At 39.1% G+C, this 22,518-nt stretch overlaps 1 protein-coding gene across 9 annotated transcripts in view; it reads right to left on the bottom strand.

The window, feature by feature from the left end:
- Positions 1–22,518, bottom strand: part of DLGAP1 (DLG associated protein 1) — an 871,327-nt gene that overhangs the window by 181,717 nt on the left and 667,092 nt on the right. For all 9 annotated transcript variants that reach the window (XM_013051420.2, XM_004742767.3, XM_004742768.3 and 6 more), the window contains one exon: positions 3,981–4,158. In XM_013051420.2, the coding sequence (XP_012906874.1) occupies positions 3,981–4,158 (178 nt within the window). The remainder of the gene's footprint in view (positions 1–3,980; positions 4,159–22,518) is intronic.

The raw sequence follows: 22,518 nt of genomic DNA, 5'->3' as shown, positions 1-22,518 counted from the left end.
TACAATGATGTCTATTTCCTATGGATGCTTTAAGGATAAAAATAAAATATTCAAAATGCATATTATGTTTCTAGGCACATTGTAGATACTCCACAAATAGTGGCTGTTATTCTGTGAGACAGTGTAGTGGGAAGAATGAATCAATTTACTACAAATGTCTAAACTGAATTTCATAAAGTAAGAAATGATCTTTTTTTGTAGTTGATATGAAATTAATGAGAGAATATGAAAAGTGTCTTATATGTATCAGGTAAGCAATACATGATAACTATTCTGCTGTTATCATTTCCATTATTACTCCTATTATTAGCAATATTGTTGCCATCAATATCTCCATACCAGTAGGTACTGGAGAAACGTATCAGTGAGGAGTCAGGATACTTGGATTTCTAGGTTCTGTACTGGCTGTATACGTAGACCTTTAATTCATCTGAGTTTTTGTTTCTTTGAATGCATGCAATAAAGGGATGATCTAGGTCACAAGTCATAGCTAAACTGCTGGTATTACCACTGAGCGTAATAGCTGCTTATTCACTTTTTAAAAAAATGATGTAGAAATCCAATACATTGCCAGCCAGAAATATCTGTGGGCTTCTGGTTTACCACTCCAGATGAAGATATTTGAGAATTTGACTTGAAATAAATGAAGACATAATTTATTTATTATGAATTAATTAGGCTAATTTGGGAATGACTGTTATTATACCAAATACATATATATATTTTAAATGTGACTTTTAAAAATTCTTTATTCTCAAGCTTTACTTTATAAAAACCCCCATTTTTATTAGATGTATGTGTAGTACAAAATATAGAAAGGGACTAAATATAAAAAAATTCAATTTTTCTCTACCATGCATGCACAATCTGTTTTTAGAGGTATTTTATTTCTTTGAGGTATGAATGGCATAAATAAACAATTTAGTTATTCTAGACCAATATTTTGGCTTATAACATTTTACTTTGATCTTTCTAGGAGGCTTTGATGAATAATATGCCAGGTTTTAAAAGGGAATAGGATATAATGCATTTAAATTCTATACAATTACAGCTGCTACTAAAGATCTATGAGCGAGAATATCCCTAACATCAGAAAAGCTGGCCACTTTTTGGAAAGTCTAGAATATATATGGTAATATTACTTTGAAGAAGAAACTATTCTCCTTTGAATAATGACACTATTGGGACTGCAATAGTTTGAAATTATCCTTAGAAATATTGTGTTACTTGAAAAGTGAGTATGAAACTAGAAAAATGATGTATCATTAGGAATCCATTTAGGATGGCTATTCTTTCTGTATTTTACTTAAGGCTAAATGATTATACCACCAGATTACAGAGCACAACCTGCTGTAGCATCAGGGCCCACATGTGCCTCTTTTTTGTTGATGAGTTACTCGGCTGTCACTAGGATGTGATGGTGTCTCAGGAAGGTCAGATCCGTGGCACAGGGACTCAAGCCAGGCAGCTATGTAGATTCAGTGTCCTGATGGGGGAAGTGACATGTTTCTCCTGTCTTGAACATATAAAATTTAAAAATCTAGAGTTGCCTGGGTGGCTTAGTTCGTTAAGATCTGCCTTCGGCTCAGGTCATGATCCCAGGGTCCTGGGATCGAGTCCTGCATCAGGCTCCTTGCTCAATGGGAAGTCTGCTTCTTCCTCTTACACTACCATTCCCTCTGCTTGTGCTCTCTCTCTCTCTCTCTCTGGCAAATAAATAAAATCTTCGTAAGAAATAAAATTTAAACATTTAGAATTATGAAAGCAGTGAATGGGTATAAATATTTTCCAACAATTTTTAAAAAAAATCCACTGATGTATTCAATGTAATCTATATGTATGACAGCTAGATTTATAGACTACCTTTCCAGAAGCCTATGTGACCATGAGGCCATCTGGAATATACAAAAGCTTAAATAACTTTTATTTTATTATTACTTTTATTATTTTTTAAAAAAATATTTTATTTATTTATTTGACAAAGAGACAGAGAGGAAACGCAAGCAGAGGGAGTGTGAGAGGGAGAAGCAGGCTCCCCACTGAGCAGGAGCCCAATGCAGGGCTCAATCCCAGGACCCTGAGGTCATGACCCAAGCTGAAGGCAGACACCCAACAACTGAGCCACCCTAGTGCCCCAAGAAATTTTAAATATTATATTGCTTATTGTAAAAAAAGTAAGGGGAGGCAAGTCAAAATTTCAGCAAATGAGGCACCAACTATATTCCTGGGAGTTGGGATAGTGAGTATCATTGGACATATCAGCTAGCACAGGTGGGCATGCATATTCTTGCAGGATTCTTTCAAGTAAGGAAATGTGCAGTGGGCAGATGTGGGGATCCCCCATGCCAGATTTCCCCGATTACCACCCTGCCCTGCTCTCAGGGCCTTGCTATGGTTCTTGCCTTTGCTCTTCAAGAATGCAGTTAGAGTAAAGAGCTCTATTTTGTTGGTAGGGACAAAGCAAGAACCATGGTCCTATTTCAGGGTCTCACTTTGGTAGATTAGAGATGCTTCAGTTCTCAGCCTACCGTGTTTGGCTAGCCACCATCATTACCACACTCCTCTTCATCACCACAGTCACCATCCCCATCACCACACCCTCACTACCAACCTCTTCCTCATCACCACTGTCACCATCACCATCCTCATCACCACTACCTTAACCACCACCACCCTCACCACTGCTACCACCATTTGTAGCTGCACTGCTAGTAGCATTAATTTTTACCTTGGTGATCACAATGTCTTCCAGACTAGCTTCTTTCCTTCTAACCATTCATCCTCTCTCATCTTTTCTCTATTTTTTCCATACGAATTATTTCACATCAAAGTTCTGATCATATCTCTTGCCTGTTTAAAAGCTGAGGTTTCAATTAATCTTTAATCAATCCCATCCCTAACAAGTGAAGTCCGGTCTCCTGGGCCTGGCATGCAAGGCTATGCATTAACAAGTATATCCAGGGAGGAGCACCTGGGTGGCTTAGTAGGTTAAGCGTCTGCCTTCGGCTCAGGTCATGATCCCAGGGTCCTGGGATCGAGCCCAGTATCAGGCTCTCTGTTCAGATGAGGGCCTGCTTTTCCTTCTCTCTCTTCCTCCTTCCCCTGCTCCTGTTCTCTCTCTCACTCACTCTGCTCTCTCTCAAATAAATAAATAAATAAATATTTTTAAAAATGTTTATATCCAAGGCAGGGCAAGTGATTTTGTACTGTTCATCAATGAGTAACTTCTATAATCTGGTCCAGTGTTCTGCTCAGTAGGTACTAGCTGAATTAATTGTATAGTAGTTATTTTTTTTTAATAGAAATTTAAATTCAGAGTTCTTACACTTCATTTAAAAAATATCCTTCTTGTGCTCCCAGAGGAAGTCAGCCCCTGTAGTATCTTTGGTTCCTCTCATGGCCCCCCAAAAGCTGCAGGATCAGGTCCTCCAAGAGTCCCAGGTCTTCTTAATCCCCGATCTTAGGTAAAACAGCCATCTCCCACACTCTGAGACCTTTGGGGGGATAGACTGAGTATTTTGGACATAGAATTAATTTGCCTTTATGGAGTCTTAATCCCTGGTCCAACATACTGGTTCTTAGAAGTGGCTTTTGTCTCATTGCCAAGATATAATATTTACCTGGGACCCAGGTGAGATAAGTAGGACGTATCTCCCTTCTTGTCCCTGGGTCTCTGTCTTGATGACCTGCTCAATACTTCTACTCTTATGATCAGACAGTGCTATGGTTTTTGCCAGTGACGTCTACCATGTCCTTCTGTCCCACAAGCATCTTTAATCACCTCATCTGTCAACTTCCCGATGGCAAGTGTGCTGGTGCTGACTGACTACTGGTGAATTTCTGGTGTCCTTTATCCTTCCCTAGTAGTTGTTGAACATGTGTAGCATGTAGATCAGGCTGACCCATCAGTGGTTTACTCCTTTCATGCCCTGTGTCCACTAACCCTTATGTAGGTAATGGCCCGTAGCCATGGTGCTCACCTGGCTGATGGTGCTCATGGCTCGCATGTAGCTCTCATTCCTAGAGCGGAACTTTGGTGACGTGAGCAGGCCAGCAGGGTCAAGGCTGTCCAAGCTTCGGTTGATGGAGACTTCACTTACAGCCCTCAGGTAACTATGACTCCGGATCTGGAGTTTGGGGGAGTGTTCATTGGAAATCCTGAAAGGGAATAAGAGAAGGGGCACATTTAGTCATAGTCTAAGATGTAAGCAGTAATAAGATGTGGGTGCACTACCATTGATGTGGCACCCTAAATACTGGGATGAAAAATATAGATGGCTTCCTATGATATTAGACTCCCCCATGGTGTCTCAGAAGGAAAAAGTTCTGGCAGGAAATCATTAAGTTCTGATGACCTTAGAGAGCAATTAAAATTCTCTTCAGCCCATGAAGTAATTTCGCCATTCACATTTTCTCAGGCGTCTGGAGGAGGGAGATAATAGCTTTGACCCCGTGCCCCAGAATCCTTCCTATGTGGTCTATAAGCATTTTCTTTTACCCACTTCCTTTCTGTGGCCATCTTTTTGTTTTCGGACCGTCTAGTAACAGCCAATGGGTATACATCTGTAACCGTGTCAGTGTCTCTACCAATCTTTCTCTCTTCTACTTGTCTGTCTAATCTTTGTATCATTTAGTTGAGATTGAATTTAGTAAACACAACTTCAGTTTTAGCCATTAACAATGCATACATCTTTAAATCTTGATATGTAAAGAAAGTCTTTACACACTTTGTACTCTGTATTTTCTTTCAAGATACATTTTAAAATTATAAAAGTAGGAAAGGCTCATTGCCAAGCTACACAGGAGTGCATAAAGCAGAAAGTGGGTCTCTCTCTCCACCCCTGTTTCTGCCACAGAATTCTACACCCTTAAAAGAACTACCTGTGTAGCAGTCTGGTGTATATCTTTCCTGTCTTTCTCTCTCTCTTTCTTTCTTTCTTTTTTTTTAAGATTTTATTTATTTATTTATGTATTTGAAAGAGAGAGAGAGGGAGAGAAAGTGAGAGCATGAGCAGGGGCAGGGGACAAACAGACTCCCTGCTAAGTAGGCAGCCCAATGTGGGGCTTGATCCCAGGACCCTGGGATCATGACCTTAGCCAAAGGCGGTTGCTTAACTGACTGAGCCACAAGGTGCCCATGTTCCTGCCTTTCTATAGATATATAACCAATTTATTTTCAGTAATTTTTCAAGCTTGCTTTCACATGGGATTCAGGGTGAGTTTTCTTTCATTGGTAAATTTCTTTTATTTTTGCTGAAATGTTGCTTCCAGCAAAAGTTAAAGCTGATAAGAAAGATGTATGCCCGGTATTATTGCTATTATTTGTCATTCTGGAGATCAAAACCAATGAATTAGAAAATAAAAAGATACAGGGAATATAAATATTCTGAAGTAAGAGATAAGTTTCATGTATTCACATTATATAATTATCTAGAAGATAAAAAAACTAAGAAGTGGGGCATCTGGGTGGCTCAGTGAGTTAAGCCTCTGCCTTCGGCTCAGGTCATGATCTCAGGGTCCTGGGATCGAGTCCCGCATCAGGCTCTCTGCTCTTTGGGGAGCCTGCTTCCCTTCCTCTCTCTGCCTGCCTCTCTGCCTACTTGTGATCTCTGTCTGTCAAGTAAATAAATAAAATCTTAAAAAAAAAAAAGAACTGAGACGCTATCGGAATGCATAAGAGAGATCCACAGGATAGCTAGATACAGGGTTAAAAAATACAAAAATTAATAGCTTTTCTATATACTGCCACCACCAAATAGAAATTTTAATTAAAAAAAATCCTATTTAAAATGGTAAATGTTATAAAATAAGTACAAATCATAAGAAGAAGCAACAGGATTTTATGAAGAAAACTATAAAACTTTGTGGAAGGCAATAAACAAGGCCTAAATAGATGTAAATTTTTTTTTAAAGATTTTATATATTTATTAGAGAAGGACACAGTGAGAGAGGGAACACAAGCAGGGGAGTGGGAAAGGGAGAGGGAGAGGAAAAGCAGGCTTCCTCCTCAACAGGGAGCCCGATGCAGGGCTGGATCTCAGGACTCTGGAATCATGACCTTAGTTGAAGGCAGCTGCTTAACGGACTGAGCCACTCGGGCACCCCATGGGCCTAAATAGATGTAAAGGAAGATAATTTTCCTTGGTGGAAGTAATATTGTAAGAAAAAATTAAAATTTTCCTAAATTAAGCTACAAATCTAATGCCATTGTAATAAAAATTCTTGTCTTTTTTTTTTTTTTTTTTTTTGAGTGTAACAAGAGATTTTCTTTGAGGTTCTTTGAGGTACTTTGAGATACTGACACGGTTACAGATGTATACCCATTGGCTGTTACTAGAGAGTTTCTTTGAGGTTCATAGCAGCATTATTCATAAGAGCCAAAAAGTAGGGCAACCCAAATGTCTGTCAGCTGAGGAATGGGTAAATGTGATATATCCATACGGGGGAATATTAGTTGGCTGTGAGGAAGTGTTTAGAACTGATATATGCGACGACATGGATGAATTTTGTAAACATCATGGTAAGTAGAAGAGGCCAGTTATGGATTATATGATTCTACTTATATAAAGTTCCAGAATAAAAAATTTCTAAATACAGAAGGTAGGTTAGTGGCTGCCTAGACTGGGATGTCTAGGAGGAGGAGGAAGATGGCAAGGCTGGGAGTTGATATCTAAAAGGTATGATCTTTTTCTTTGGGGTGGCGAAAAACACTCTAAAATGGATTGTGGTGGCGGTTGCACAAATCTGAATATGCTAGAGACCATTGCATCGCACATGGTCAATGTGTAAAGCAATGAGTAAATTGTTTGCTATGTACATTATAGATCCATAAAGCTGTTTTAAAAATTATATGAGGCCTCAAAATAATCAGATTTCCTAACGGAAGGCATTCAGAGAATAGACTGTGATTGGCACAGTGAGAGAAGGAACACCAGGGAAGGGGTTGCAATATGGTGATAATTTAAAGAACTAGTGATAGGACTGAGTTAAGTAGCTGCTGAACTTCAGCAGATGGGTTTAAGAGCCCATGTGAAGATTAAACACGGAAGATGAGTAAGAGTAGGGGGTCTAAAACCAGCCAGAAAATAAAAATAAATTAAACAGGAGATAAATATCCTATCAGATCTCAAATATACTTTATAATGACAAAGAGGAAAACAGCGTGGTATAGCGAAGGAATAGACAAATCTGTGTAATAAAGTAAGGACTCCAGGGGCGCCTGGGTGGCTCAGTGGGTTAAGCCGCTGCCTTCGGCTCAGGTCATGATCTCAGGGTCCTGGGATCGAGTCCTGCATCGGGCTCTCCGCTCAGCAGGGAGCCTGCTTCCCTCTCTCTCTCTCTCTCTGCCTGCCTCTCTGTCTACTTGTAATCTCTCTCTGTCAAATAAATAAATAAAATCTTAAAAAAAAAAAGTTAAAAAAAAATATAAAGTAAGGACTCCAGAAACAGAACTGAGTGTCTATCTAAACTTACTATCTTGCAAAGGTGGCAATTTAAATAAGCAGAGAAGAGATAAATTACTTAGTAATGGTGTTAGATGAGCTGTGAGTCCACATGGGGAAAAAAGAAAAGGATTCCTACTATCCATATTATTAAAAGATTAAAAATCAAGAGCCCTAGTGTGGGGCTCGATCCCAGGACCCTGGGGATCATAGCTTAGCCAAAGGCAGATGCTCAACCAACTGAGCCACCCAGGCATCCCTGAATTTTTTTTTTTAAAGTTTTCATTTTTAAGTAATTTTTACATGCATTTTTGGCCTCAAACGTACAACTCCGAGATCAAGAGTCGTGTGCTCTAAGCTAACTAGGCGCCCCGTATAATCTTAATGTCTATACCTAAAAACTTTTAAAAATTATCAGGATTTTATGGAAATAAACTATAAGACCTTATGGAAGACAATGAAGTAAGCCTAAGAAATGAAAAGAAAGTGGTGGAAAAAGATTTTTAGAAACAGAATGTTGGGGCGCCTGGGTGGCTCAGTGGGTTAAGCCTTCAACTCAGGTCGTGATCTCGGGATCCTGGGATTGAGCCCCACATCGGGCTCTCTGCTGTCAGGGAGCTTGCTTCCTCTTCTCTCTCTGCCTGCCTCTCGGCCCACTTGTGATCTCTCTGTCAAATAAATAAATGAAATCTTAAAAAAAAGAAAAAAGAAACAGGATGTTGAAATTAAAAGCCATTAAAAAAAAGATGGATAAGAATCTACTTAAGAATAGTACTACATAAAAATTTAAAACTTTTGTTCAAAAAAGGCAGTATAAGCAAAGTTAAGAATAATAGTCACTGGGTAGGAAACATATTTGCAATATCACACGAGATAATGAAGAGGGTTCACCCCTGTAACATTTAAAGTGGACTTAGCAAATTAAAGAATAATGCAAATAACTCAAAAAATGGACAGAGATTCAGTAAATTAGAGAAATGTTGATAAATATAAACACCATTTGCACATCAGATCCAGGCACACCCAGGTCCACGTCTGCAGATGGCAAAGATAATCTCCAAAATCCAAATGTCCTCTTTGCAGTATATGAGTGCACTCATTCTTGAGGTTTGTGTGGAATTACTTAAACACAATAGTCAAGTAAGACTCAGTAATACCAAAGCCTGGGAATTTGATGAGCAGCTACCAAAGGAACTAAATTAAAACAGATCTAGAATTTAACCATGAAAGTTAACCTCCTACATCATTATTGTAAAAGGGAAACTGTTCTCTATGGATCCTACAAGTAGCTATCAAACATTGGCTATTTGTTCTGCCAACTCAGATAAATATTTGCCATGTGTTATGTGCTATTATGATAATTCACAAGGGGTTACTTTAGAAACACTCATGGCACCAATCCCAACCAACCAAATAACCAACCAACCAACTGAAGAATTTATTTCCCCCTTAAGATTTCTTTTAAGGGGGCACCTGGATGGCTCAGTGGTTAAGTGTCTGCCTTTGGCTCAGGTCATGATCCCAGGGGCCTGGGGTTGAGCCCCACGTTGAGCTCCCTGCTCAGTGGGAAGCCTCCTTCTCTCTCTCCCACTCCCACTCTCTCAGTGTCTCTCTTTCTGTCAAACAAAATCTTTAAAAAAAAAAAAAAAAAGAAAAGAAAGATCTCTTTTAAGAAAAGAGAGACTTAGTGGGTTAAAGCCTCTGCCTTCAGCTCAGGTCATGATCTCAGGGTCCTGGGATCCAGTCCCGCATTGGGCTCTCTGCTCGGCAGGGAGCCTGCTTCCCCTCTCTGTCTCGCCCTGCCTCTCTGACTAGTTTCGATCTCTGTCAAATAAATAAATAAAATTTAAAAAAAGAAAAAAAAAAGGCTTAGCTGGAAACATTTATAAGCTAAAGTTCACTTCCCCTTAGATTTTGAGAATTAGATGACAAATGTGTTTCTTTGGCTCTTTTGTAACATGACCCCGGGTGATGATATTGCCACCATAAATGATGATACTGTGCCAAATAGTTATGGGGGCAGCAATGGGGGTTGTGACTGTTTCATAAATGGTGTATATTCAAAAGAAGAAGCGAAAGTCCAGTGCTTTGAAAAATGAGTGTCTACCGGCTGAGATGGGGAAATGAGGCATCATTGCAACAATCATTCAGCCTGGTCACTTGTTATGAAATCAGGCATAATTCCCAAATTTCTAAGTGAAAAATCACTCAGAAAGGATTGAATAGTTCTTCTTTGGTGAGTCATTTCTGATAAAACAACACATATTTAATCATACGCTAAATATAAGGAAATGAATTCTTATCTTGTCTGCTTAGTGGAGCCCACAGCTCTCAGTATAAAATGCCCAGTATAGATACGTGCTGCTGGTGTAGAAACACTAAAGAAATGGCAGGAAATAGTGTACTGATTACTTCATTTCACCTTAAAAGAAAGGTGATTTGCCAAGGAGAAAGGGCATGTGCATATTCAGAAATATTAGTTCTCATGTTAGATGAATTATTTTTCCATGTTGGCCTATTCACATGACATGCATCTCTACTTTTCTCCCTAAATAGGCCCAGTTAATGTTTTGTGGCTTATCAGAACTGAGATTTTGGCCTGGTTGAGTTCTATTCATTGTCATGTCCTTTAAGTGCACGCAAAGAGGGGCACCTGGGTGCCTCAGTTGGTTAAGCGTCTGTGGCTCAGGTCACGATCCCAGGGCCCTGGGATCGAGTCCTGCATTGGGCTCCTTGCTCAGAGGGGAGTCTGCTTCTCTCTCTCCCTCTGCTGCTCCCCCTGCTTGTGCTCTCTCTTTCTCAAATAAACAAAAATCTTAAAAATGCACACAAAGATAGGACACCCTTACGTTGGTCAGGTACACAAGCTTGGCCCAGTATCAGTAAAGTTGCCAAAGAAGAGAAAATGCAATAATACTCAGACTGCAAAGTTTTAAACCAGTGTCCTTGAAGTGAAAATGATTAACTTTGTAATAGAGTACTGAAAGTATAACTTCATCAGATGAATTAAACTCTAGGGATGTGATGGGCAGCGTAGTGATCATAGCTAATCATGGGGTGCAGTGTGCTTGAAATGTGCAAAGAGAGTAGATGTTTTTAAAAAAAATTGAGATAGAAGATTGACCTACTAGTTTCAGATATATGACATAATGATTCACTGGGAGTATTGCTAAATGATCACCCTAATAACTCGAGTTAGTATCTAGCACCACATGATTTTTTCTTGTGATGAGAAGTTCTAAGATTTACTCTCAATACTTTTTTTATAAAAGATTTTATTTATTTATTTGACAGACAGAGATCATAAGTAGGCAGAGCAGCAGACAGAGAGAGAGGAGGAAGCAGGCTCCCCACTGAGCAGAGAACCCAATGTGGGGCTCGATGCCAAGACCCTGGGATCATGACCTGAGCCGAAAGCAGAGGCTTTAACCCACTGAGCCACCCAGGCACCCCTCAACATATTTTTTTAAAAAGATTTTATTTATGTATTTGACAGAGAGACAGAACAAGAGGGAAGGGCAGAGGGAGAAGCAGGCTCCCCACGGAGCAGGGAGCCCAATGTGGGACTCAATTCCAGGACCCTGGGATCCTGACCTGAGCCAAAGGCAGACGCTTAACTGACTGAGCCACCCAGATGCCAACACTTTCAAATATATAGTATTGTTACCTATGGTCTCCATGCTGTACATTACATCCACAGGACTTCTTCATTTTATAAACTGGAAGCTTGTACCTTTGGACACCCTTCATTCATTTCTCCTACCCCCAGCCATTGCCTTTGGCAACCACCAACCTGTTCTCTGTGTTTATAAGCTCAGTTTTTGTTTGTTTAGAGTCTCCATGTAAGGGAGATCATATGGTATTTGTCTGAGAGTATATCTTAAGTGGTCTTACGCCTCAGCTGCTGGCAACCACCATTCTACTTTATGTATCTCGGAGTTTGGCTACTGTAGGTCGATCTTATACAAGTGAAATTATATAGTATTTACCCAGCTTGTTTCACTTAGTATAAGGTCTTCATGGTTCATCCATAATGCAGCTGAATCCTTTAAGGCTGAATAAGTTTCCACTGTATGTCTAGATTACATTTTGTTGATTCCCTCATCTACTCACAGACACTTGGGTTCCTTCCACTTTTTGCTAGTGTGAATAAAGTAGCTGTAAACACGGGTATACAAATATCTGTTTGAGTTCCTGCTTCTGGTTCTTGGGGGAATAGAGGCAGAAGTTAAAAAATCTCTCTTTAACAGAAGTACTTAATCTTCCCTGTTTCATTTCTTGGCAATTAAACTCCCAACAAATTTGGGCATCAACATAATAAAAAGAAACTGTCACTTACTGCCTCCCTCTGGAAAGGTATACTATTGATCATTCAGGGTTAGTTTTAAGCACACTAAATAATAAGAGTAGTATTTCAGGGACTATTATTGCTGTAGTTGAAAAGGGAAAAAGGATACTTCTGTTATTTGGTGGAAAGTACAGTAAAAAAAAAAAAGAGTATAATTTTACTGCTCTAGTATTTACAAAACAGTGATATAATTAAAACTTGATACAGTATTATTATTATTATTTTTAAAAGATTTTATTTATTTATTTGACAGACAGAGATCACAAGTAGGCAGAGCAGCAGGCAGAGAGAGAGGGGGAAGCAGGCTTCCCGCTGAGCAGAGAGCCCGATGTGGGGCTCGATCCCAGGACCCTGAGATCATGACCTGAGCCGAAGGCTTAACCCACTGAGCCACCCAGGCGCCCCTTGATACAGTATTATGAGAACAAACTGCATTGAAATAATTAAGACATCCAAAAAAGTAATTCCATAAGCACTTAGAGATTGCAGAAAGGCTGTTGCCAATAGTGTCCGTTTATGAACCAGTAAGGAAAGACATAATGTCATCACTAAGAAAGCTGTGATGATAGTTTAACTGCACTTGTTAGTGGAAAGCCCATGGTGGTGATGCTTAGGAGGGGAGGTGGGGGATAGTGACCTAAATGCTGCTTTGAGCTGACCTACAGTGTTTCCTTCAATTTAAAAAGTGTCAGGGCAGAGCAGATCTACTTCCATAGATGTAAGTTGACATTGACAAATTGGAGCAGTTAAAACCCGTGTAAAAGAGTTTTGATAGATTTTTCACAAAGGGTTTCATAGTCTGACTTCACTTTGGGAAGAGCAAAAAGCAACCAAAGACAGACTGTTAAATAATTCTTATAATGTTGGTTTTCTTCTAATCTCCTTTGTCAAATGCTCTGTGTCTACACTCACTACTGGCATGCCAAAAGGTCACAAAGAAGACATCTCTTCCATGTAATAGTCCTCAGTTGTTTTGAATACAGTTTTCCATCCCCACTAAGCCTTCTCTTCTCTAGCTGACATGCCCCCTTTATCTTGTCCTCTTATGTCAAGACTTCAGGCTGTCCATTACCTTGATGACTTATCTCTAAAGGTGGTCCGATTTGTTAGTTTCTCTTTGACAGCAAAACACCCAGAACCAAACTCAAACTTCCAAATGTGGGCTGACAAGTGCAGAATACAGAATGGCTATAATCATTTATTTTATAGAAAATCCTTCTATGATATCGCCTGCGAGAGCTCTGGATTGTTTGGCCTCTAAGCACACTCCTAATTTCTGGTAAGCTCCCTTTGGACAATGTTTAGATCTTCATGTCAATTGATGTTAAGTCATTCCAATTTTTGACACTTTAGTTTGTATTAAAATGAAATCAAAGGGGGTGGCTGGGTGGCTCAGGTCATGATCCTAGGGGCCTAGGATGGAGCCCTGCAACAGGCTCCCTGCTCAGTGGGAAGGTGCTTCTTCCCTTCCTACTGCCCCTGCTTGTGTTCTCTCTCTCTCTCAAGTAAATAAATGAACTCTTTTAAAAAATAAGTTGACGGGGCACCTGGGTGGCTCGGTGAGTTAAAGCGTCTGCTCAGGTCCTGGGATTGAGCCCTCCATTGGGCTCTCTGCTCCGCGGGGAGCCTACTTCTTCCTTTTTCTCTGCCTGCCTACTTGTGATCTCTGTCTGTCAAAGAAATAAATAAAATCTTAAAAAAAAAATAAATTGAAATCAAAGATTAATCCTGTTCTTGCCAGTTAGGTGTCACCAGCATATGAGATAACAGAAGCAAACATAGCAATACCCCAAATCAGTGAGTATTACAAGGTCCTATGCATGTAAGGGCTTTACCTACAATATCTTACCTATTACAGCAATATTCTATATTATTATAGTAATTGTGAAGCCTTATCACCTCTATTTTACAAATAAGGAAGCAGAGGCTGACAAGTTTGTAAACTCCGAAACAAAGGCTAGATCTGTAAAACTTCTATAGTCTTAATCTTCTCGTACCTTCCCCATAATGATGCCACCTATTTGCTTACCCAGTTACTTGTCAAGTTATTGCCTGGGATTGGGTGAATCAGTGATCTTCCAAGATGACTCAATTCATCAATAATATAGTTTTTGCTCTAAGGTTATTTCACACATTTCCCTACCACTCAGCCCACATTTCTCTGATGTTTGTGTATTTTTATTTCTTTTCTGACTTTTATTCTTTCATGCAAGCCTATAGTGATCTACTGTTTCAAGTACTATTCTAAATGCAATTACATTCCTCTGATGTGTCTGTCTCAAGCATTTCAAAGAGGGAGCTATAAGTAGTCTTATATATGCCTTGTTAGTAAATCTTGGTAGTTCTTATTTTCTAAATCATCACAAACCATCTGTTTAAAAATTCTTTCTGGAATGTTTCCAAGGACTCACATTAGATTAACTATTTGTAACTTTTGGAATCTTCTTTTTTGAAAATAGAGATAGTATTTTTTTTCCTGGTACTTTTCCCATGGTCCCTAAAATATTACCAGTTGTGGTTCTACAATTAGATCTGAGTTTCTTCAGATCGAAACTAAGTTTTTCCTGGCTTTCCAGGTTTTCTTATGTGTGGCAGTTACCTGGTTTTGGTCTACATAAAAATATGGCCAACGACGTAAGCCCAACCCAGAACCAAAATGTTGACAATCTTGTGTTAGTCTCAGGTGTTTCACATAAGTGATTCAGCAGTTATATACATTACACAGTGCTGACCATAGTAAGTATGGTTACCATTTGCTACCGTACAGTGTTATTACAATATTAATGACTATATTTCCTATGCTATTACAATATTAATGACTATATTTCCTATGCTTTACTTCTCATCCCCATGGCTTATTTATTTCATAACTGGAGATTTGTTCCTCTTAATCCACTTCACTTCTATTTTGCCCACCCCCTTACCCCATCTCTGCCCCTCTGCCACCACCAGTTCGTTCTCTGTATTTATGAGTCTAAGACAGAACACTTATTTTATTTTTTCTTTTCAAATTTTTATTTAAATTCGAATTAGTTAACATATGGTGCAATTTTGGTTTCATGTAGAATTCAGTGATTTTTCACTTATATACACTACCCAGTACTCATCATGACAAGTGCCTTCTTAATCCCTATCACACCTCTAGCCTCCCCCTCCCCCCGCCCATCTTCCTCTATCAACCCTCAGTTTGTTCTCTGTGATTGAGTCTCCGGTTTGTTTCCCTTTCTCTTTTTAGTTCCCGCCCTCACCCCAATACTTTCCTCTTTTTGTTTCTTAAATTCCACATATGAGTGAAATTATATGGTATTTATCTTTCTTTATTTCTATATTTAATTCAAACCACTAAAATGATACCATTAAATTGTGATAAACTGGGGACGCCTGGGTGGCTCAGTTGGTTGGACGACTGCCTTCGGCTCAGGTCATGATCCTGGAGTCCCGGGATCGAGTCCCGCATCGGACTCCCAGCTCCATGGGGAGTCTGCTTCTCTGTCTGACCTTCTCCTCGTTCATGCTCTCTCTCACTGTCTCTCTCTCAAGTAAATAAATAAAATCTTAAAAAAAAAATTGTGATAAACTGTAATTCCTAAGTCTACCATTAAAAAAGCTATATCAAAAAGACATATTCAAAAACACTACAGATAAATCCAAATAGAATTCCAAAAAATATTCAAGTTTCCCATAAGAAAGCAGGAAGAAAACCCAGAGAAACAAAAAACAGAACAAATAGAAAACAAAAAAATCTAATGGGAGACTTAAATCCTAAGATGATAGTCATTAAATATATAGTCTCAATGCATTACTTAAAAGACAGAGATTTGCAGACTGGATTTAAAAACATGACCCAGCTATTAATTGTCTCCCAGAAACTCACTTCAAGTATAATGATGTAAATAAATTGAAAATAAAAGGATAGAAAAAATTGTATTGTATTGTGTAAATAGACAATGGAAAACAGAAGTGGCTCTATTAACATCAGATAAAGAAATTTTATTACTAAAGGTTATTGGTAAAGAAAAATACCCAGAAGAGGACATTACATAATAACTAAAGAATTAATCCATTAAGAACACAAAGCAATCTTAAATATCTCAAAACAAATGAAGCAAAAACTGATAGAATGGGAAGAGATAGAAAATCCATAATTACAGTTGGAGATTCAACAACCACTTCTCCACAATTGTTAGAGCAACGAGACAGAAAATAAAGGAGGATCTAGAAGAGCTCCAAACTGTATCAACCAGTAGAATCAAAGAGCATTTAAAGGGCTTAAACTTAAAGAGTATTCTCAAACTTAAAAAGCATTCTACCCAAGAACAGCAGAATACACATTCTTTCCAAGTACCCATAGAAAATATGTAAAGAAAGACCATATTCTGGGCCATAAAGTGAAGCCTCAACCAATTTAAAAGAATTGAAATAATACACAATGTGTACAGCTAAGATTATATTTAATAGCAAAAGACTGAATTTTTTCCTCTAAGATTATGAACAAGGGAAGGATGTTCAATCTCACACTTATTTAGCATAGTGCTGGAAGTTCTAGTCAGTGTAGTAAGGAAATTAAAAGCATACAAATTGGAAAGGAAGAAATAAAACTGTTCTTATTTGCAGTTGACATAATTGCCAACATAGAGAATCCCAAGGAATCTAAAAATAAATAAATAATAAAATAAAAAGAATCCTGAACTAAGAAGTAAATTCAGCCAAGTAATGGAAAATAAGATCAACATATAAAAATAATTGTATTTTAAAATACTAGAATGAACACATGGACACCAAAATTAGAAATATAATACCATTTACAACTGTTTAAAAAAAATTCAATGCTTAGGTGTAAGTCTAACCAAGCATCAAGACTTGTGTACTAAAAACTACGCAATGCCAATGAAAGAAGATTAAAAAAAATCAAAGAAGGGGCGCCTGGGTGGCTCAGTGGGTTAAAGCCTCTGCCTTCAGCTCAGGTCATGATCCCAGGATGCTGGGATCGAGCCCCACATCAGGCTTTGTGCTTAGTGGAGAGGTGTTTACCTATCTCTCTGCCTGCCTCTCTATGTACTTGAGATCTCTGTCAAATAAATAAATAAAATTTTAAAAACAAAAAAAGAAACTTTAAAAAAATCAAAGAAGATTAGATCAGTGGAGATGCTCATAGTAAAAATGTACATTCTCTCCAAATTGACATGTAGGTTTAATGCATTTCCTATCAAAATTCCATGTTTTTAGATATAGACAAGATTATTTAAAAATGTACAGGGAAAGTTAGAGGAACTAGAATAGCTAAAATGGTATTTTTAAAGATTTTATTTATAGAGAGAAAGTGTTCGCACACGTGGGGTGAAGTAGGGGTGAGAGAGAGGCAGGGAGAGGGACAAGCAGAGTCTGCGTTGAGCGCCAAGCCCGACATGGGGCTCAATTCCACAACCCTGAGATCATGACCTGAGCTGAAGTGAAGAGTTAGACGCTTAACTGACTGAGGTAGTTTATAATAGCTAGACTCTTCTTCTGAATATTGCCCCATGCCTAAACAGGTGCCCCTAAAATAATTTTGAGGAATAAGGTAGGATTCACTCTTTTCAGTATCTATCTATCTACTTATTTATATATTTTCATGTTACTCAATTTAAAGACTTTCTGTATAGCTTCAGTAATCAAGACTGTTTGGTACTGGGTGGGGGATAGACATGTAGATCAATGGCACAAAGTGGGGAATCTAGAAATAAACCCACACATATATGCCCAAGTGATTATCGCAATTGCAAGAGCAATTTAATGGAGGAAAGATAGCCTTTTCCAAATGGAGCTGGAGTAACTGGACCTTTATAGGTGAACCCCACACAAAAATAAAATGTTAGACTAAGTCTCATGCCTTATTAAAAAATAAGTCAAAATGGATCATAGTCTTAAATAAAAAATATGGAAAAAACAGAGAAAATCTTTGGGATTCTAAGCTGGGCAAGGTGTTCTTAGATTTGACATTAACAAAATAATGCATAAGGAGAAAACTTTATAAATTGGATGTTATCAAAATTAAAAGCGTTGGCTCTTTGACTCTATGAAGAAGATGAAAAGATAAGTTAGGTACGAGAAGATTTTAAATATCACATATCTGATGAAGGACTCATAGCTGCTATAAACAGAGTACTCTTGAAATCCAACAGAAAAAAAGTCTAATTAGAAAACAGGCAAAAGGCCTGAAAAGACATTTTACAAATAAGCACACGAAAGGACGATGAACATCATTAACCATTAGGGAACGCAAATAAAATCCACAACGAGCTAGTTCTACATACCTCTCAGAATGGCTAAATTAAAAATATAGCGACAGCAAATGTTGATGGGATTTAGAGAACCAGAATCCCTCATACATTGCTGGTAAGAATGTAAAACGGTGCAGCCACTCTAAAAAGTGTGGCTGTTTCTTACAAAATGAAACCACAACTACCTATGACCCAGGAACTGTATTCCTGGGAATTTATCTTTGAGAAACTAAGCCTGTGTTCATCCAGAAAGCCTATATAGGAACGTTACAGCAGCTTTGTTCATCATAGTCTCTAGCTGGAAACCATCCAGTTGTGTGTCAATGGGTAAAAGATTAAACTGTGGTGCATCTATGCCATGGAACTCTACTCAGTCTGCGAGGATCTCTGGAGAATTACGCTAAGTGAAAATAAGTAATTTTCAAAAGGTTACATGCTATATGATTCTGCTTATAGAATGTTCTTGGAATAATAAATTCATAGTGATGGAGAAGAGATTAGTGGTTGCTGGGGGTAAAGAAAGAAGTGGGGGTGGGAGGGAAGTAAGGTAGCTATAAAAAGGCAACATGAGGCTATTTGTGGTGATGGAAAGCTTTTGTATCTTGGCTCTATCAGTATCTTGCTTGTGACATTATACTATAGTTTTGTAAGATATTACCAATGTGGGGGAGACTGGGTAAAAGATACATGAGATCTCTCTGTATTATTTTTACAATTACATGTGAATCTACAATTATATCAAAATGAAACTTTAATAAATAATTCCATCCCAGACAGTGAATGAATTAGATAAAAACTGGGTTAAAAAAAAAACAAAAACCTAATCAATATGGTCCCTCACCTAGTCTGAAGTTAGATGTTTGGAACTGAGTTTATACCTAAGAGTAAGCAGAGCCAGTTTAACCTCCAAATTTTAGAACTTCTGCCACAATAAACCAGCAACTGTTTGTGGCACTGAGGGGGGAAAAAAAAGCACACTTTAAGAATGCACTCATGGCTCAAGAACATGGGTAGCTATCACTGTGTTTGAAGCTCTGGTATATTCCATTTCCCTGCCCTACGGGGTCAGCGCTGTCGTCACTGGAGAGGAAGGAAGGCAGGCAAGAGCCAAGGGAGGTGGTGGGACTCATGTTATTCTCTGAATGCAACATTTTTAGAAAAAGATTTTATTCATTTATTTGACACAGAGAGAGAGTGAGAGAGAGAGAGAGAGAGAGAGAGCGAGTGCAGAAGCAGGGGAAGAGGGAGAGGGAGAGGGAGAAGCAGGTACCCCGATGAGCAGGAAGCCAGATCCGGACTTAATCCCAGGACACCCAAGCTGAAGGCAGACACTTAACTGACTGAGCCACTGAGGAACCCCTGAATGCAGCATTCTGGTTGTTTTCTGCTGCTCTGGGAGGCTCAGGTAGTTTGTAATGGCTAGACTCTTCTGAATATTGCCCCATGCCTTTCCAGCCCATCACTGGCTACTACAATTTTATACAGCCAGCCACCCTGATGCTTTAGTTAAGGCATAAAAAGCCTGGAGGTGACCATAGGAAAAGGCATTTAAAACACAACATTGGGGGCGCCTGGGTGGCTTAGTGGGTTAAAGCCTCTGCCTTCGGCTCAGGTCATGATCCCAGGACCCTGGGATCGAGCCCTGCATCAGGCTCTCTGCTCAGCAGGAAGCCTGCTTCCTCCATTCTCTCTCTCTGCCTGTATCTCTGCCTACTTGTGATCTCTGTCAAATAAATAAATAAAATCTTAAAAAAAAAATTAAAAAACCACAACATTGATGTGCCATGCAACACACATGAATGTACATTCATTAGTTATGTGTTACGTCAGCCTTGGATGTAGAAATGCACCACTTCTGAAACTTAGATCTAGAGAAAGTAACTACTCATTCATCCAAGCAAAAAGGAGAAAAGGTTTTCCAGGAAATGGGAAGAATCATTAACTTCACAGAATTCTGAGCAGAAAGTACAATCGTCCAGGATATAAGGCAGACACATATTTTAAAGCACTTGTGAGCAAAGTGGAAACATGCCCTACCAATCCATTATTGCCAGCAGCAAATAGTATTCAAATGACCACAGGTGCTCTGATTAAACCAATTAGGTACAAAGTAATAATTAGGACTGTTGGCAGTCAGTAGCTTTTCCGGATACATGCTTAGATGTTGAAAAGATGACTTCTACCACTTTTTTTTTTTTTTTTTTAACCTTTGCACTGTGGTAAATCGTAGTAATTTCTTATGCTTTGAAGGAAAGGGAATGGAAAGATAATATTCTCCCTATTGGGGATGGTTTAACTTTTCCATAGAGAAGCACTGAACATTCAGTTATTAACACATAAAAAGGGATGAAAGCTTTTCTGGTCAGAATGTATTATGGTAGCAATATAATAGAATATACATATTCTGCTGTGAAAAATCCCAAGATTCTGATAAGCAACGTCTATGAAACAGGAAGGAGGGGGCTAGGGGATTAGACAAAACAAACAAAGCTCCTCTTTCAGAGGCTGCTGCCTGGACAGCTCAGACTTGCCTCATTTCCTTCCCTCTTCTAACCCTGAGTGCCCTTCCTCTTCTTTGGGTCCTTATTAATTGGCCTTTGTCTTTCTTCTAATGAAAAAGGCACTTATGCTCTGTCCTAATCTTTCCTGTGCCCAATAGTCTAAATGAAGGAAAGCAAGTCTGTTTCCAGGGAGATGAGCCCTGACAACGAGAAGAGTCAGTCCCGGGGAGCGCCTGCAGGGGGCGGTCGACACTGAAGAATGAACAGAGGCTCGGGCTGTCCAGGACAGTGCATCTCCTGTAGCACAGGCAGATGCAAGTCTGGAGGAAAGGTACCTTCAAGGACAAGATAATTCGCGCAGATTAAGTTGTTAAATGTTTGCCATTGGTGACGATTCTTAATCGAAGAATCAAAGGGTGTCAGAGGTCTGCGTGGATGTGGTCCTCTTTCTAAGGCTCTCCTTTTACAGATGAGGAATGGGGGTTCCCAAGAGCTCGTGGGCTGGTTAGTTAGGCGAAGCTAACTGGAATTGACCTCTATTAATAGCCTGTTCCCCCTCCACGCCTGCAGGTACCCCCCGCCCTCCCGCCCCCTGCCGTGGGCTTTTATTTAGAGGATAAATATCTAATGCTAAAAGAACATTCCTCCCTTCTGATTACCACTTTTAGGATTTAAGCTGAAAGTAGTGAAGCTCCTTAGGGAAAACAAGAACAAATTTGAAATAAGAATTGTGAATATATTGCAAGATCTGATTATTTTAGAATAGCCATAGGCTCTAATAGTAAAGACAGTTAATAAACTATGCCCCCACCCCGGGAGCCTGGGTGGCTCAGTGGGTTAAGGCTCTGCCTTGGGCTGGGGTCATGATCTCAGGGTTCTGGGATTGAGTCGCGCTTCGGGCTCTCTGCTCGGCAAGGAGCCTACTTCCTCCTCTCTCTCTCTGCTTGCCTCTCTGCCTACTTGTGATCTCTGTCTGTCAAATAAATAAAATCTTCAAAAAAAAAATTAAATAAATAAAAATAAACTACCCTCCCACCCCTGCCACCACCCAAGAAGTATCTTCCTATTGTCTTTAAGTATATTTAGAAACAAGGAGGGTTTTTAAAAATTTGTTTTGTTTTGTTTTTTGTTTTTTGTTTGTTTGTTTCTGGTGAGCTACACATTCATATGAGCATTTTGGGAATTTTATTTTAATTTTCACCCCCCTCCTCTATTTCTGGACCCCACCCAGAACAATTAATTTAGGCTTTCAGGGTTTATCTAAAAGCAAGCTACTCAAAAATTTGGTCGTAGGACCAGCAAGGGCATCACTTGGGAGCTTGTTAGAAATGTGGACTCACCGTCCCATTTGGGCGTACTGAGTATTTGCCTTTTAACTGGATTTCCAGGTGATTCTTACCTGCCTTAAGGTCTGAAAAGAATAACTGGGAGCCTCTCTAACTCCAGTATCAAGTGGCAGAGGACTTCCGCTACTCATTCCCTGTGTTGAAGTAGGCTTCTAGTTCCTACTTGGGTGTTCCTCCCCAAAATGAATTTAAACATCGCCCATTTAAAGAAAGCATTATTCTGCTTTAAAATCAGGCTGAAAGCAAAATTCCTGGAGTAAACGAGTTCTTAATGAATTCCATAGAACTTTTTTTTATGTGAAAGAGCACGATGATACATATACAAGGAAGGTTTGAAAGTTTGAATATAAAGCTCATGGGAGCTGGAAACACACACACACACCCCAGTTTCTCAGTGGGCTTCATTCCCAGTGCTCTCTTACTCATTGGTAAGAAGTTAGGAGCTTGTGAAATTGTGATTTGTAATAAATATATATTTGCTCATGATCCCCATTTCTGGCAGAGCTTTTAAAACCCTTGGAATTTCCTAACTGGGGAGAGCAATAGAGGTGTCATTTCCTATTTTCATAAGATGACTTTTGGACCCCACCCCTGGTTGGGGGCTAGTTGCCAGGGCAACCA

The sequence above is a fragment of the Mustela putorius genome, unplaced genomic scaffold, assembly GCF_011764305.1.
Source record: "Mustela putorius furo isolate JIRA1106 unplaced genomic scaffold, ASM1176430v1.1 tig00003858_pilon_pilon_pilon, whole genome shotgun sequence".
NCBI lineage: Eukaryota > Metazoa > Chordata > Mammalia > Carnivora > Mustelidae > Mustela > Mustela putorius.
Note: the sequence above shows the minus strand (reverse complement) of the source record. Positions and strands in the feature narration are given on the sequence as shown.